The sequence below is a fragment of the Capra hircus genome, chromosome 19, assembly GCF_001704415.2.
Source record: "Capra hircus breed San Clemente chromosome 19, ASM170441v1, whole genome shotgun sequence".
NCBI classification, from domain to species: Eukaryota; Metazoa; Chordata; class Mammalia; order Artiodactyla; family Bovidae; genus Capra; species Capra hircus.
The window spans coordinates 49,236,050-49,254,185 of record NC_030826.1 but is presented as its reverse complement, the minus strand read 5'-3'; the positions used below and the strand labels follow the sequence as shown (position 1 = coordinate 49,254,185).

The following is an 18,136-nucleotide window of genomic DNA, read 5'->3' as shown; positions in this document are numbered from 1 at the left end:
GCCAACAGAATGGCTGGGTTCCAAGATAAGTATACAGAAGAAACAAATTCAATCTAATGTAACCATTTATATTGAACACATAAACCCAAACCCCACTAATTCATTTCACAACCATCTATTAATATCTACTATTTGCCAAGTTCCAGGTGCTTCAGAAACATCAGGGAAAAAACAAGCCCTACTCCGTAAAACAAGCCCTACTCCGTCCGGTGTGGAGCTGGTATTCTACAAGGGAAGGCAAACAAAGACGGTAATAAAGGACGCAGCACTGAAGGTGAGAAATGTTGCATGCAGAACTGAGATGCAGGGGCAGGGACATCCCAGATGCAGGCAGGTCCCACCACCACGCAGAGGGGTGAGAGTATCACTGAGAAGCCAGAGGGGACGGTGGGCCACGCAAGTACTTGAGAGAAAGACAAAGGGCACGCCCTGGGGTGGGAGCGGGAGGCACAGTAGCTGCTGTCAGGGGCGGCTGGGGAGGCAGCGACTTCAGGGCCTGAGGTCGCCTGAGCTTTGGCCTTCGCTGTATCCGTCTGTCTGCTGCTGTATGCCCTGCACCTGCTGAGGCACCTGGCACACCCAGGTACCGATCTGATGAATGAAGGAGCTCTGGTCCAGGAATAGCATGGGAGCTGGCCTCCAGCTATGCTATTGCTCCTAATGAAATACATTCTGAATCCAGACACAGTCACCAGACTGCATCCCAGGAAGCTAACAAGTCAAAATACAACCTCAATGCCCCAGCAAAGGGGCCTCGTGAACCCAATCTTCCTGCAGAAATGGTCCATTTTGACACAGGCTGTGGTCGTGCTGCACTGGCATCACTCCTGCACTGAGACAGAACACACTGGTCATGCTCAAGCCGGGTGTTCACTGGAGACAACGACCATCTTCTCCCAGAAAGCACGTGCTCAGCGGGCTGAGACCCATTTCCCACACCCCCTGCCCAAAGCCCAGGCCAAAGGAGAGGTCTCTACAGGAGGCCCTGTGGGCCATCCCACATAGGAGATGCCTTCTTCATTAAGTGACCAGAGGGCTTTGTCAGAGTTGGGGCACAAATCACAGGTACCCAGGGAGGCAACGAGAAGAAGGCAGTGCCCCTTCTGAGATTTCTGGACAGACACTTGGCCTAATACCATCACTCAGTTTAAAGGGCATTCTACAAAAATGCCTGGGAATCTCTGAAAACATCAAGATGAAGAAAGTCAGGGAGGGCCTGCAGAATGTTCCAGATGAGGAGATGAGAGACTCCCAGGTAAAGGCAACATGGATTCTGGGGCCCTTAGGTGACTGTGAAGGAGGTGGGCACTAGGGTCAGCCCCCTGTTGGCAGGATATCCTTGCTCTGGGTCAGAGGAGATGTCCTTGTTTGCAGGAAATACACACGGACGGGCTCAGTGATGATGAGGAACGGGTCAGCGATGCTGGCCTTGAAAACAGAGTTTTCTGTACTATCCCTATAGCTTTCTTCACAGTTGGAAAGGGAAGTGGGTAAAAAGATGCAAACACACATCATGAAGAAAGGAAACCCACAGGGCCAATCAACGTGGGGTGATGCCAACCATGGCTCAAGACCAGGGCGCACACATCAAAGCACAGTGAGGCTCCAGCCTACTCCCGCCTGCTGGTCGAGATCTAAGAGCCCGAGGGCACCCAGCGCTGGGGAGGCTCGGGACCCATAGTGACCCGCCAGGAGCAACAACGTCTCCAGCCAGTCTCCAGCCACGTGGCAGCAGCACAGCTCATCTCCTGTAGATAAACTGCTCGTCCCCGGAGGCCTGGGCACTCACTTCTGGGTGTGAACCCCAGAGGAACTCTCGTATGTGTACAACAGGGGGTGCGTGCAAGAACATCCCCAGCAGCTATGCACAAGGGCAAGAGCGTGGAAACGGCCTGGGTGCCCGTCAGTGGGAGCACGGGTGAATACGCGCAGTGTGTTTGCCCAGTGGAATGTTGTACAGCAGACGAATGAATGAGCTGCAGACAATAGAGAGACAGAACGGAACAGAAAGTCTGGAAATAAACCTACACTGACACGGCCAATTGATTCTCAACAAAGCACCGGGGCAATACAACCGCGAAAAGAAAGTCTCAACACTGGTGCAGCTTAATATCCATATGAAAAAATTAACCCCTGCTTCCTACCACAGGAGACACAGAAATGAACACAAGGTGGATGATGGGTCTAAATACAAAAGTAAGAAAACAAGTGAATAATTTCAAGCAGAGACTTCTCAGAAAAAAAAAATTAACTATAAAAAGAGAAAAGTCAATGATTTGAACTTCATCAAGATTTAAAACTTCTGCTTATCAAAAGATGCCATTAAAATATGAAAAGGCAAGTCACATGGGAGAAAATACTCAGGAAGCAGGTATCTGACAAAGGACTTGTATCCAGAATACATATCAAACACTGACAACCAATAAGACAATCCAATTTTTTTAAAAAATGGGCAAAGATTTCGATATCTCACAAAAGAGGATTTATGAATGGCCCGTAAAGCGATGAGAAGGTGCTCAACATCACTAGCCATCAGGGAATGTAACTGAAAAAAATGAAATCCACTTCGATTCTGCTAGAGGGGTTGAAGCCAAGGCTGACTCATCAGTGCTGGGAGAATGTGGAAGAGACAGATGGGCCACACTGCCCCTGGCAGGTCCCTTTACCTGTGGTTCTTCAACCCCGCACCTTTTATCTTCCCGAGAGAAATGGCACACACACCCTCAGGAACATTTACATGGGGATGTTTATGGCACTTTTATTAAAATAACCCAAACAGTAACTGCTTGAATGCTAAATGCAGGTGCTCACACCGCGTGGCCTCTGTCTGGGAGCAGCTCTGGTTGACGGAATCATCGTCTGCTCCGATTCGGCTGTGAGTGACAGGGTTGTGTACGGGTGTCAGAACCCTCACGTTGCTCGTTTTATACAACATTTTCACATTTTGATGCAAAATGAAAATCTTGCCTTTCACTGTATATAAATTCTCCCTCAATTAAAAAACAAAAACAGAACGAACTACAATGCCGTGCAACAATATGGATGGACCTTAACAATATAAGTTTAAAACGTTCCAGAATATTTTATACAGCCTGGTACCCTTCTTATAAAGTTAAATACAACTAAAATTTTTTAATTGTTTTTTTTTTCCCAGATTTGCTTAGACACCAAAAAGTTCAGCAGGGAGTGGGGACAGGGTGTTGTGTGGTGGTCGCCAGTAGTGGAAGGCAGTGTAAACAAGGTTGGAGCAGGAGTTAGCACTAGTCTTGGACAGCAGGATTATGGGTGCTGAGCGTTAGCAAAAGAGACATGGGCACAGAAACAAACAAGGAGATGGATGCACGGCCCAGCAACAAGGATGCGTCCTGAACCCAGGGTCAGGTTTCATCCAGTTCTGTGCCCCTGAGACCCGGGGACCTACGGTCACAAAGAAGGAAAGGAATTACCATGGATACTGGAAAATAAACTAAGATTTCTGCTCAGAACCTATGGGACACCACACAGCTGTCACGAGAAGAAAACGACTGCCTTACATTGCACTTCAGAGAAGGGGAAGGGCTGCAAGTATGGAGCCCAGGGTCCAATTTCAGGTGTCAGAGGTGGAGCACCAGGATGAATCCAGATGCAAAACCACAAAGATCAAAAATCAAAGAAACAAATAGAAATAGAGGAAAAGGAGAATTTCAGAATTTCAAGGATACCTAGAGTGAAATTCAGGGTATAAGCCTTTTTAAAGTTCTTAATACAAAATGCAAAATTATGCTGTCAACGCTACCAGTTCACACGGCATTTCCAAACACTGAGTATCTACATGTTTAGAGAACTTGGTTAATTTTATTTTTAAAAGTAGCACCAAACTAATTCAATTTGTGTTTGATCACAAATGATGTAACATTTTTAAAAACCATTGCTTGCATATCTACCTTTGAAAGTCTCCACTCCTGTCCTTTTCTGTTTATCTGCTATTCGTTATTCTTTGTGTTTTCTCACCAACTTGCACGAATTAGTTCTATTAAAGGCTATTAATCTTTTAAGTATTGTACCTGCCAACATCTCCTTAGTTTATCTTCACTTTGTTTATATGTTTCTCTGTTGTGCAATTTTCTGTTTTTATGTAACCCCATTTATCAAAAATCAATCCCCTCAACAGGTGCTACAGGAATTACACAGAAACAACTTGCCAACGTCAGAGATTGATTGTAACATATTAGAACAATGATTTTGAAGACCTACACTAAAATGTTATATCTCTTATTTACCGAACCAACATACAGTCAAGACATGTTAAAGAAAACGGTTACTTACCGCATCCAAGAAGCAAAGGTGAGACCCTGAGCTCTGTGCTACCGCTTGATTTTTAGAATATCCGACTGATAAAAGAGAAAAGGAAAAGCTCTTTTAGAATTCAGTTTTAGTGGATTCTCTTGCATAAAACTTACTGCGATGTACACGGTAGGAAAGCTAGGAACACTCTTCACTGCCAAGTAAAAAAATCAGACCAATTTAGGTGAAACTGATGCAGTAAATATAATGATAACAGACAATAGTCCACCCAGTACTAGTGTAAAGGCAGAATGTGCTCACAGAAGGGAAATAAAGCTGGCAAACAGCTACCCAGCACAGCACTAAGGTAACCCTGGAGAGTATCTTTAAAACACAAAATTACAATGTCCCTGAATGGAAGGACTTGAATAGAACTGGCAGAAACACTTTCTCTAAAGCCTCTGCTGATAAAAGTCACGATACAGTTACCTGACAGATAGGGCCACAAACACATGAGAGATCGGCTTGCAGAAGCAGCTCACTGGACTGGACGCATCACGGGCACAGGGTTCACTGAACATGTGTTCCGGGGATGAGTTACAGGCCCTGTCAGTGTCCACTCTTCCTACACGTCTTGGGACCCCCCAGCTCCCCCAGGAGATGCAGACCAAACTTCACCAAGACGTGACTGGCACAAGAACCCCTCACGGAATAGAAAATAGACCACGTGTATGAAAATCCTGGCCGCACACAGAGTTGGTGCCACTTGCACTGCTGAGCACCAGGACGGCACGTGGAGCACAAAGGCTGCATATTCACCTGTGCCTAGAAATCAGGGAAGCGGTGCCCCAGGGATGGGGGGCTTCCAGGGCTGGTGAGGTCAGCTCTGCCTCAGGGAGCTGGCTGCAGGGTGTGTTCAGTTTGTGGAAAAATAATTGAGCTGTACTTTGATGATAGGTGTACTTTCCTACATGGATATTACATTTTTAAAAATGGTTTAAAATCCCAGTCTTCAAAGAGATTACAACAGAGTTGGAAAGAGAGGTAACCAAAAACCTATGTAAAGTGCCAAACGAATGGTGGGAAGCACTAGGGAGGCTTATGGAGAGGAGATGAGACCATGGCAGAGGGGGTCAGAGAGGCAACAGGAGTGTAAATTCAGAGAATGAGGTTCCGAGTGATGGGCTGGGCAGTGAGCAACATGGGGAGCACAGACAGCACTCACAGGGAGGGCAGCTAGGGAAGGCTTCAGAACAGGAAGAGCGCAGAAATCAACACACAGCAGGCCCGGTCTGCATGCCGAGGGCAGGGCAGGTTAGAGGAGGCACTGAGAACCAAAGAAGGAGCCAGGGGCCTTTGTGGGGCACAATTCCCACCTCCCTAGAAAAGAGGTTCCGGTACCCTAATCGCATTACAGAGACACTTAGATTTGGTGCCACCCTGGAAAGTCACACAAAGCAGAACAGGTGTGTGCAGAATTAAAACAATAAATCCCTCTGACTCAAAGCTGAGATGACCTGAAGACTGTGGTCCATCCCAGGGGACACCAGCAAAGGTCTGCCCCAGGCCTCACCCCAGGTGCTCCCCAATTTTCTGCAGTTAGGGGAGCAGGTGGAGAAAGCAGGTCCCTCCTGTTACTCAGCCGTGCTCTGGAGCACTGCAACCACAAGGATGGACCACGGCCCTCGCGCAGGGCGTCAAAGGGTATGACCCAGAGCGGTGTCTGGCTATTATCACGTGAAGTAGCACCTTAATTTCCAGCATTAATCCTAGAGCTTGGCCAACCCAAACCACTTAGTGGGACTGTCACAGATTTCAAAGAACCACAGGTATAACAAGCAAGCAAAGGAGAAGCACAGAAGGGGAGGCAGGAGCCTGCCTCCTGACCCCTGGGGATGGATTAGCAGCTAGAGCTGAATCTCCATCATCACTGCAAAGCAAGGCAGGCCCAGAGAAAGAGCGCATGGAATCAAAACGAAAAAAAAATGGGAAGAGACTTTTCATAATCACTTTGAAATCAGCAAGAAAGTGGTTTTATTGGCGTTGGGTTTTAGAAGGGGAAAAATTGACCCCAAGAATTTGGGTAATGAAGGAAAACGCATCCACCAAGGAAGCTGAAAGTTTCTCACGATGAGTCTTGTGTTTGGCAAAGATAAGGAATTTGCTTTAATATTATTGCCTTGAAAAGTCAAATGTTTGTGCCAGGGCCTGATGTTTGGGGAGGCCTGTCCCTTTGTGAGGGAAGTCGGTTGTCATGGTCACAGCAGGAAAAACTCCCGCCTCGGTGCGATATTAACATTCCTTACTCTTGGAGAGAAGAGGGTGGGATTGTGTTTTACTTCAGTTTTAGCAAGTGATCACATTATTAAGAAATGTTTTGCTCTATTATGATATGAAATAATAGTAAATGAATCTTAACTCAATTTAAATACCCAACACTTCTAAAAATAGATACTTTGGATCTACAGTATCCAATAGTCGATACAACATTGCCTATTTAAGAAAATATTATTATAGGAAAATGTGTCCTTTCTGACATAATCAAATTAACTCCATTTTATTAATGTGTAACACAGGATTCCCATGAATTCGCCTTATCCAACCTCAAAGAGACAGCAGAATCATTTCTTCACAATATTACAATTTACTTTTTTGTAGAATACATACAAAGGTGATGTGGCTCAAGTTATATCTACTCTATAAAAAGCATTTTATGAAAGATAAAACTTGCTTTTAAAGTAGAGATTATACAACCAATCACAGGAATCATCAAAATGCCTTTAACTTACTCTCATTCCACTACGGAAGATGCAAAACATCTTAATTTCAAAAAATCTTCAAAGGTTGTTCATAGTCGTTGTTGCCGTTCAGTTGCTCAGTTGTGTCTGACTCTGCCATCCCATGGACTGCAGCACGCCAGGCTTACCTGTCCTTCACCATCTCCCAGAGCTTGCTCAAACTCACGTCCATTGAGTTGGTGATGCCATCCAACCTTCTCATCCTCTGTCATCCCCTTCTCCTCCTGCCTTCTATCCTTCCCAGCATCAGGGTCTTTTCCAGTGAGTCAGTTTTTTGCATCAGGTGACCAAAGCACTGGAGATTCAGCTTCAGCATCAGTCCTTCCAGTGAATATTCAGGACTGATTTCCTTGAGGATGGACTGGCTGGACCTCCTTGCAGTCCAAGAGACTCTCAAGAGTCTTCTCCAACACCGCAGTTCCAAAGCATCAATTCTTCGGCATGTTTCAGAAGGAAGTTGAAATACACGTTCCCCAATAACTGATCTATAAACAATTTCTAACAGACTAAGCAAGAGAGTTCCAGAAAAACATCTATTTCTGCTTTATTGACTATGCCAAAGCCTTTGACTGTGTGGATCACAATAAACTGTGGAAAATTCTGAAAGAGATGGGAATACCAGACCACCTGAGCTTCCTCTTGAGAAATCTGTTATTCAGGTCAGGAAGCAACAGTTAGAACCGGACATGGAACAGACTGGTTCCAAATAGGAAAAGGAGTACGTCAAGGCTGTATATTGTCACCCTGTTTATTTCACTTATATGCAGAGTACATCATGAGAAACGCTGGACTGGAAGAAACACAAACTGGAATCAAGATTGCCGGGAGAAATATCAATAACCTCAGATATGCAGATGACACCACTCTTATGGCAGAAAGTGAAGAGGAGCTAAAGAGCCTCTTGATGAAAGTCAAAGAGGAGAGCGAAAAAGTTGGCTTAAAGCTCAACATTCAGAAAACAAAGATCATGGCATCCAGTCCCATCACTTCATGGGAAATAGATGGAGAAACAGTGGAAACAGTGTCAGACTTTATTGTTTTTGGCTCCAAACAGATGGTGACTGCAGCCATGAAATTAAAAGACGCTTACTCCTTGGAAGAAAAGTTATGACCAACCTAGATAGTATATTCAAAAGCAGAGACATTACTTTGCCGACTAAGGTCCATCTAGTCAAGGCTATGGTTTTTCCTGTGGTCATGTATGGATGTGAGAGTTGGATTGTGAAGAAAGCTGAGCGCTGAAGAATTGATGCTTTTGAACAGTGGTGTTGGAGAAGACTCTTGAGAGTCCCTTGGACTGCAAGGAGATCCAACCAGTCCATTCTGAAGAAGATCAACCCTGGGATTTCTTTGGAGGGAATGATGCTAAAGCTGAAGCTCCAGTACTTTGGCCACCTCATGCAAAGAGTTGACTCATTGGAAAAGACTCTGATGCTGGGAGGGATTGGGGGCAGGAGGAGAAGGGGACGACCCAGGATGAGACGGCTGGATGGCATCACAGACTCGATGACGTGAGTCTGAGTGAACTCCGGGAGATGGTGATGGACAGGGAGGCCTGGCGTGCTGCGATTCATGGGGTCGCAAACAGTTGGACATGACTGAGCGACTGAACTGAACTGACTGAACAAACTAAAGATAATGAAAACAAGAAATATTTGGGGGGATATATTAAAAATGTGCACCAGATAATGAAGAGGAGGAGGAGGAAGAAGACAGTAACAGAACAGCTGCTACACTTCTTGAGAGCCCACCACATGCGGCCTCTTCTGGAACCCTGCTCCCACCAGCTTGTCCTACACCCTCCCAACGCCCACGCGGGCACTACTGATATGGCTTGTTCACAAAGAAGGAAATCAAGGCATGGGTTGGGTGCAGTGGACCCAACTGTGGAGCCCTCACCCACCAACAGGCACCTCTGCATGGGGTCACTGTGCAATGTCAAAGAATACAGTCTTTCCATAGGAACCTTCTAAAAGCAGGAAAAAAAAAAAGAGCTTTCTTCTTTTAAAGGACCAAGATTTTAAAACTATTTCTGATTTTTAATTTTTTTCTAAAATATTTTCTACAGTTTTCTGCTTTCCTAGGTAGAGGGCACTGGCTGCTATTTGTGAGGAACACGAGGCAGGGCAGGGGAGCATGTTTTGGGAGAGAAGTTTGTTTCATTCGCAAAAGTCCAATTGTTTCTTAACTCACCTTCACCAACATTCACCCTTTACTTGTCCCCCTCCCCCAAGAAACAAAAACAAAAATACTGGCTGGAAGCTACAAAAGGCAAAGCAAAGGGCACTTGTCCTGGTTGCCCTCGGTGGGAGGATAAGCCCCTTCACAGAACAGTGTTCCTTAACAGATAGTGTTCAGAGATGTTTAAACCCGTTCGAGGGCGGGCCCCAGAAAGCTCAACTCGGGGGTGGGGGATGAACTCCAGGTAAATCAGCAAGTCCCCCAGGGGTGGCAACACAGTCCTCCCAGAACTCAGGCGAGAACCACGTGAACTTGCAAGGGGCACAAGCAAGAATCATCAAGTGAAAGTGAACGCCCCGCGATGGAAGAAAGGACCAGAGAGAAAGCAGGAAGATGAGAAGGGGGCTTATAGGATGAGAGGTGTAGAGAGAGCAGGACTATCTCTCCCACTCACACCTTTCCCCTGAGAGCTATCCTGATTGCTCCAGTCCTAACCCAAACTCTACTGATCCCCTCACCGGGAAAGGATCTGAGCAGCTGCGACCCTGTGTGTTGGTAAGTCACCCACTGGGTCAGAACAGGATCTCAAAGTGAACACCCCCTTGGATCTCATCTGAGGGGGATTCCAGGAGGATCCCAAAATTTTTAGCTGTGTCAGGAGCTAACAAGACTCCCTCAGGACCAAGCCCACCATAGAGCGGAGGTGAAGCTGCACATTCCTGAGGTTTTAAAGGAGTGGACGTACCTCAGTATCTCTTGGGAAGATTCTTTACAAACCCCCTGCTATGTTTGTACCCCAGACAAATTACACAAGAAAATCTTAGCATAGCAGGACTTGGGCATCAGGTTTCCTAAAGCCCCCTAGACTATTCTAACATGCAGCCAAAATTAAAGAAAGATATGACTTCTAAAAGTTACAGGAACCTGTCCACCAGCCAGTCTTATCATCTGTCCTGCATCCACCTTCAGTTCTAGCAGTCTGTGCAGGCATATAAACTTATTCTCAAGTTTTACCTGAAAACTGTAAAGTCAAACTACTGGAAGCACAATAGATTACAATTAAAGCTAAGAATGCAAAGCTAATCATTCTGTAAAGAAACAAGGGTAAATGAAGAAACTACCACATCTTGACCCAGCTTCATGAAATTTCAAAACTCAAAACAAAAAGAAAAATCTTAGACACTTTCAGAAAAGATATCTTTAAAATAATAAGAATCAGACTGACATAAGATTTCTTACTAGAATCAGCAGACACCAGAAGATAATGAGGCAATTACTCCAAAAGTCTAAGGAAAAATATTTTGTACCTAGAATTCTATACACAGCTAAACTGTCAAATAAGCATAGTACAAAATAAAGACATTTTCAGACATGTAAATACCCTGAATATTTTACAATCCACATACCAGATATGGAAAAACTACTTGAAGAAGTTTTCCAGAGAAATGAAAAAGGAACATAAAAAGAAAACTAAATAAAATAAAAAGCGAAGGGGAAAAAAACAGTGGCACATGCATATAAAGTAGAAGGGAATAAAGCAGAAGATTTTTTAAAGGCTCCATAGATCTTGACACCTGGGAATCCCCTCAATGTGCAGCCCAGGGTTAGCAGCAGAGTCATTTCAGTTCCTCTTCCAAGTCTAATCCACTAGGTGGTCTGCAGTGAAGAACAGGTACTTATTTAAAAAACCACTAGTGCTGTTTTTACAAGGTTTAAACGGTTGGAATCAACTTATTAATCAAGTTTATAAAACAACAAGAGTTACAGAACAGAATGTGAAGATTATAAACGCTGACAATATAAATATAACAAACTAAAACTCTGAGGGAGGAAAAAAGAGAAAGGGAAGTGTGAAGTCCCTTCAGTGGGTTAAATGTTTCCTCTTTCATAGCAAGTATCAACTGATTCTGTGAGTTAAATAAATCCAGTAGGAACTAAAAAACACTGGTTGTTCCTAGGGTATGGGGCTTTTACATTTCATTGCAGACTTTCCTATATGCCTACATTTTTTTTTAAACCACATTTTCTTTACTTTAAAAATATCTGCAATTAGTCAAAGCAGACATTTATTCATGAAAATAAGTAAATGGTTTTCCTGCCATCTAAACGTAGGCTGGAAGCTAGTTTACTGGGGAGGTTGAAACAAAAGGGGGCCGAATTGTTCTATGCAGTCATTGCTCTTACAAAGCTATGTATCAAGCCCCAGATAGAGCCAGACATGTAACTCACACAAGAAAACTACAAACCAATGTTCTCTGTGTACACAGATGTAAAAATCCTTAAGAAAGCGTATCAATTTCATTGCATAAAAACACTATACTGTCACTGTTGATTAATTTTGGCACTGTAAGAGTGATTCATTATTAAGAAAAATACTAATGTAATTTACCACAATAAAAATTTTGGGAGAGAAAAAAAAATCACCTTAACAGACATCTAAAAGACATTTAATTAAATTATATACTCACACCTCATTTTCTGAAGGCTTACTAAATTAGAGATATCAAGGTACCTGATAAAAGTATCTATCAGAAAGCAATAGTAAATATCATGCCTGTAACGTGGAAACACTACAAACATTTCCACTAAGACAGCACAATAAAAAGATTAGTTAGTGTGATCCCACGTTTTTCTTCTAGACTTCCTACCCCAATGCTACTTATGAATACAAAGAATAAATCAGAAATAAAGAAACAAAACTAAAATATTTATTCAGGATTAGATTGCCTAACTAGAAAATCCAAGATAATGTGATAAACTATTGGCATTGGATATGACAGGGAACCAAAGAAACTGGGAGTCTTCCCTCTCTACCCAAGTCAACACTACAGGCAAAAGATCATAAGGCTCTGAACACCCAATTGAAAAACTGTAGGAACCTCAAGAGGAGCCAGAAAGAGGTGGTGCGCTGGTGTGGAAGGAAACCCAACACCACAGTTTGGGGGCTTGCTTGGCAAGAACTTCTGGACTGTGTTCTTTCCTCCCCCTACTGCTGTTTGGCGAGCTGACTGCCCACCCGTCCCTCCATCTCTGCGAAGCACAAGAACTGCAGGTTCAGGAGACAGCACAGGATGGGAGAAGCTGCTCCCGCAAATACACAAGGCCAGCCACCTAAGGCCTCCCCTTCTCTTCTCCCTGTCCACTCTGAAAAGGAACAGAGTAAGACGGAAGCACGAATGGAAGGGAAGCAAAAGGGAGGAAGGCAAAAGCAGTACAGGCAGGTTACCCAAGAGACAAGCTCACCCGAATGGGGCAGGGCTCTGGGGGCAGAAGTGAAGTCGCTCAGTCGAGTCCGACTCTTTGCGACCCCATGGACTGTAGCCTACCACACTCCTCCATCCACGGGATTTTCCAGGCAAGAGCACTGGAGTGGGTCGCCATTTCCTTCTCATGGACTAAAGAAGGATAATCAAGCTTGTGATGAAATTTCTCCATCACAGTATTCACCAGCCAACACGCAAATGCACCAGATAAAGACATACAGAAGGTGTAAGAATTCATTGCCAACAGACCATCACTACAAGAAATGTTTTAAAATGCCCCTCAGGCAGAAGAAAAAGCAGATGGGCATCTGGTTCTATTCAAAGAAATGAAGAGCACTGAAAACCATAATTCTATGAGTAAATGAGTAATTTTCTTTCTTATTATTTCACTCTCTTAAAAAGATGATTGGCTATTTAAATTAAGTTAATACCAGCATTTGTGGGGTCTACAGCACATGTAAAAGTAGAATGCATGACAACAGCTTCAGAAAAGGTAGGAAGGGAGAAATGGCTGTGCACTGTCCAGTTCTCACACTATACATGAAGTTCTACATACATTTGAGGGATTGCACTTGCTAAGCTGTATATACTATAAACTCAAATCAACCATTAAAACAGCAAAAAAGGGAACTGTAACTATTAAGCCAACAAAGAAGATGAAGAAGAACCATAAGGAATTTTTATTGGAGCTGGTATGATAGCATGCAGAGCTCCACAGCTGCTTGCCAGCAAAACTGGTGAAACTTATTTTTAAAAACCCAACCATTTACAGTCTCTGGAAATAGCCCTAAGGGCACCAAGCAAATGAAAAAAAAATTTATTCAAGAAAATCTACTAAAACTCAGTAATAGTAATATCAAAAACCTCAGATATGCAGATGACACTACCTTTATGGCAGAAAGGGAACAGGAACTAAAGAACCTGTTGATAAAGGTAAAAGAAGAGAGTGAAAAAGCTGGCTTAAAACTCAACATTCAAAAAACTAAGATGGTGGCATCCACTTCACGGCAAATAGATGGGGAAACAGTGACAGGCTTTATTTTCCTGGGCTCCAAAATCTCTGTGGATGGTGACTTCAACCATGAAATTAAAAGACGCTTGCCCCTTGGAAGAAACGCTATAACCAACCTAGACAGCATGTTAAAAAGCAGAGACATGACTTTGCCAACAAAAGTCCATCTAGTCTAAGCTATGGTTTTTCCAGTAGTCATGCATGGATGTGAGAGTTGGACTATAATGAAAGCTGAGCGCCAAAGAATTGATGCTTTTGAACTGTGGTGCTAGAGAAGACTCTTGAGAGTCTCTAGGACTGCAAGGAGATCAAAACAGTCAATCCTAAAGAAATCAACCCTGAATATTCACTGGAAGGACTGATGCTGAAGCTGAAGCTCCAATACTTTGGCCACATGATGCAAAGAACCAACTTACTGGAAAGGAGCCTGAATCCTGGGAAGGATTGAAGGCAGGAAAAGAGGGCGTTAGAGGATGAGATGATTGGATGGCATCACTGACAACAATGGGCATGGGTTTGAACAAACTCCAAAAGATGGTGAAGGACAGAGAAGTCTGGCTGCAGTCCACACTACAGTCCATGGGGTCACAAAGAGTTGGACACAACTGAGAGACTGAACAACAACAAGATGTTTGAGCTGAGATCTGCTCCTTCCCTCCCCCTAAGGAGGAAGCCCACCCTAGACAGATATAGCCAAACACACAAGCTTCCCTCTTCTGCTTGGCCTGTCAAAAGCTGTTTTCCTGGAAGAGACAGGGCAGCGATATTTCTCATCCTGACCCCAGGTACCTGTTGCTGAGGTTGAGGCCCAGGCAAGTGCAGTCGAAAAGTGGGGCTCCCTTTTCCCACCAGCCCCCATGCTGCACTGGATGCTCTGTCACCTTGGGTAGAAAACTGGGGACCCAAATGCCCCAGCTCTGGCTTGTGGGGTAGGGGGTTCCTATGAAGAGAGATAAGGGGTAGCTGCCCTTCCCCTACTTCACTTGCAATAGGGTGTGAAGTTTAAGCCCTAGGGTACGCTCAAAACAGAAGTAAAGGCAGCTGGAAGAAGCGACTGATAGATTCATCGACAATACTGGTTAAGCTGTGGGACGACCAGTTTGTCAAACATAAATGGGTAAGAGATTGCTGGGAAGAGCTCTCCCAGTGTCAGAACAAACTTTAAACACTGACCTCAAGAACTATTCCTTTGAAGGAGCTTGAGTTCACCTGAATTATTCTTACGCCTCTAGGTATAGCTGAAAACAGTAAAGTAGCCATCAGTGGAGCTTGACAGCTGGGTGTGGTCAGGGAAAGAGAGGCCGGCCCACACCACTGCCCCTCAGGATGACTGTGGGCACGCTGGCACTGCACTCCTGAGGCAGAGCACTAGCGGTTCCATACCGCAGGCACAGGGGAGCGGACTTTACTAAGACTATCCAAGCAGCCACTTCACAAGCAAACAAGTCAATAAGAGTAACAACCCTAGACGGCGGGGAAACCAGTACCTGGGACATGTTATCTACTATGTCCAGTTTCTAACAAAATTAGGAGACATGTGAAGAAACAAGAAAGCAAGACCCAGACACCAAAGAAAAAGAAGGCACAGGAACTTCCAATGAGAGCACCAGGTGTTTGATTTAACAAAGACCTCAAAGTAACCATTATACATATGCTCAAAGACCTAATGCGCTGTGCTTAGTCGCTCAGTCATGTCTGACTCTTTGTGACCCCATGGACTGAAGCCCGCCAGCCTCCTCTGTCCATGAGGATTCTCCAGGCAAGAACACTGGAGTGGGTTGCCATGCCCTCCTCCAGGGGATCTTCCCCACCCAGGGATCAAACCCAGGTCTCCTGTATCACAGGTGGACTCTTTACTGTCTGAGCCACCATGGAAGCCCAAGAATACTGGAGTGGGTAGTCTATCCCTTTTCCAAGGGATCTTCTCAACCCAGGAATCAAACCAAGGTCTCCTGTGCTGCAGGTGGATTCTTTACCAGCTGAGCTGCCAAGGAAGCCCCAAAATAAAAATACAGCATACCAAAACTTATAGGAGGCTGCAAAATCAGTGCTCAGAGGGAAATTTATAGCTATAAATGTCTACATAAGAGATCTCAAATCAACAACCTAACTTTACACCTTAAGAAACTAGAAAAAGAAGAACAAACTAAACAAACAGCTAGCAGAAGGAAAGAAATAATAAAAGGTTCAGAGCAGAGACAAAATGAAATAGAGAGTTAAAAAAAAAAAAGTGAGACTCAATGAAACCAAACGTTGGTTCTTTGAAAAGATCAACAACATTGACAAATCTTTAGCTACACTAAGAACAAAGATGCTTCAAATTACTAAAATGAAAGATGAAAGTGGGGGGACTTCCCTGGCGGTCCAGTGGTTGACTCTGCACAAGCTGTGAAGCATAGCCCAAAAAAAAGGGTGCACATTACTACTAAACTTAACAGAAGCCTAAAAAGATTATAACTGAATATTATGAACAACTACATGCCAACAAATTAAAAACTTAGATGAAAAGGACAAATTTCTATAAACACACTACCAAAACTAACTCAAGAAGAAATAAAATATCTGAACAAACCTGTAACAAAAACACAGGCTGAATCAGTAATCAAAATCCCCCAACAAAAAGGCTAGGATCAGATGGTTTCACTAATGACTTCTACAAAACATTTAGAGAATTAACAACAATCCTTCTCAAACTCGTCCAAAAATAAAAAAGAAGAAGAAAAGAAAACACCTCTTAACTCATTCTATGAAGCCAGCATTACTTTGATACTATAGCCAGACAGATACATCCAAAGAAAAGAAAACTACATACCCCCTTATGAATCTTTATAGAACTCTTCAACAAAATACTAGCAAACTAAATCTAGCAGCATATTAGAAAGATTATGACCCAGTGGGATTTATTCCAGTAATGCAAGGGTAGTTCATCATATGAAATCAATCAATGTTAATATGTCAGGTTCATAGAATTGAAGGAAAAAAACCTATATGATCATCTCAACTGATACAGAAAAAAGGATGGACAAAATCTTCTTTCATGATTAAGAAAAATACAGTTAACAAACTAGCAATTGAAGGTAACTTCCTCAGCATGATTATAAATCAGTATTTATAAAAATCCACAGCTAACATTATACTCAAAGGTGAAACACCACAAGCTTTCCCCCTAAGATCAGGGTCAAGAAAAGGATGTCTCCTCTCCCCACTCTTACTAAACACTGGAAGTTCTAGCTGGAGCAATTAGGCAAGAAAAAGAAATAAGCCATTCAATTAAAAAGGAAGAAGTAAAACTATTTCCGTTTCAGATGACATATTCTTAAATATAGAAAATCCTAAAAATTCACACACAAAGTAACTTGCTAGAGCTAATAAACAAGTACAGCAAAATTTCAGGATATAAGATTAACACGCAGGAAAATCAGTTTCCCTTTACACTAACAATGAACAATCTGAGAAGGAAATCAAAAAGACAATTCCATTCACAAAATCAATGAAAAAACAAATGCTGAAGAGGTCAAACACTTGTACCTTGAAAGTTACAAAGCATTGATAAAAGAAACCGAAGAAGACCTAAGGAAAGACACTCTTGTGTTCACGAACTGGAAGTCTTACTACTGTTGAAGTGATAATACAAACCAAATAGATCTACAGATTCAATGTCATCCCCCATCAAAATTCTAATGGTCCTTCTTAAAAACGTGGAAAATCTGATCCTATGGTTCATGGATGTGTGCATGCTAAGTCACTTCAGTTGTGTCCAGTCCTTTGGGACCCTACGGACTGTAGCCTGCCAGGCTCCTCTGTCCATGGGATTCTCCAGGCAAGAATCCTGGAGTGGGTTGTCATGCCCTCCTCCAGGGGATCTTCCTGACCCAGAGATCGAACTCACGTCTGCTGCACTGGCAGGTGAGTTCTTCACGACTAGTGCCACCTGAGAAGCCCACCCAAAGTTCATACGAAATTGTAAAACAATTTTGAGAAAGGAAAACAAAGTTGAAAGACTCATACTTCCCAATATCAAAACCTACCACAAAGCTATAGTAATCAAAGCAGTGTGATGCTTATTGGCTTTAGAGTCCAGAAATGGCATTCATTTCCAGCAACTAATTTTCAAGGAACTAAAGAGCCTCTTGCTGAAAGTGAAAGAGGAGAGTGAAAAAGTTGGCTTAAAACTCAACATTCAGAAAACTAAGATCATGGCATCTGATCCCATCACTTCAAGGCAAAAGATGGGGGAACAATGGAAACAGTGACAGACTTTATTTTTCTGGGCTCCAAAATCACTGCAGACGGTGACTGGAGCCATGAAATTAAAAGACGCTTGCTCCTTAGAAGAAAAGTTATGACCAACCTAGAGAGCAGGGACATTATTAAAAAGCAGAGACATTACTTTGCCAACAAAGGTCCGTCTAGTAAAAGCTACATTTTTTCCAATAGTCATGCATGGATATGTGAGTTGAACTATAAAGAAAGCTGAGCGCTGAAAAATTGATGCTTTCGAACTGTGGTGTTGGAGAAGACTCTTGAGAGCCCCTTGGACTGCAAGGAGATCCAACCAGTCAACCCAAAAGGAAATCAGTCTTGAATATTCATTGGAAAGACTGATGCTAAAGTTGAAA

At 43.4% G+C, this 18,136-nt stretch overlaps 1 protein-coding gene across 2 annotated transcripts in view; it reads right to left on the bottom strand.

Annotated features, from left to right (window-relative positions):
• Positions 1 to 18,136, bottom strand: part of B3GNTL1 (UDP-GlcNAc:betaGal beta-1,3-N-acetylglucosaminyltransferase-like 1) — a 106,015-nt gene that overhangs the window by 81,755 nt on the left and 6,124 nt on the right. For both annotated transcript variants that reach the window (XR_001919769.1, XM_018065387.1), the window contains exon 4: positions 4,306 to 4,370. Coding sequence is in view for 1 of the 2 variants with exons in the window: in XM_018065387.1 (XP_017920876.1) it covers positions 4,306 to 4,370 (65 nt within the window). In the remaining variant the exon portion in view is untranslated. The remainder of the gene's footprint in view (positions 1 to 4,305; positions 4,371 to 18,136) is intronic.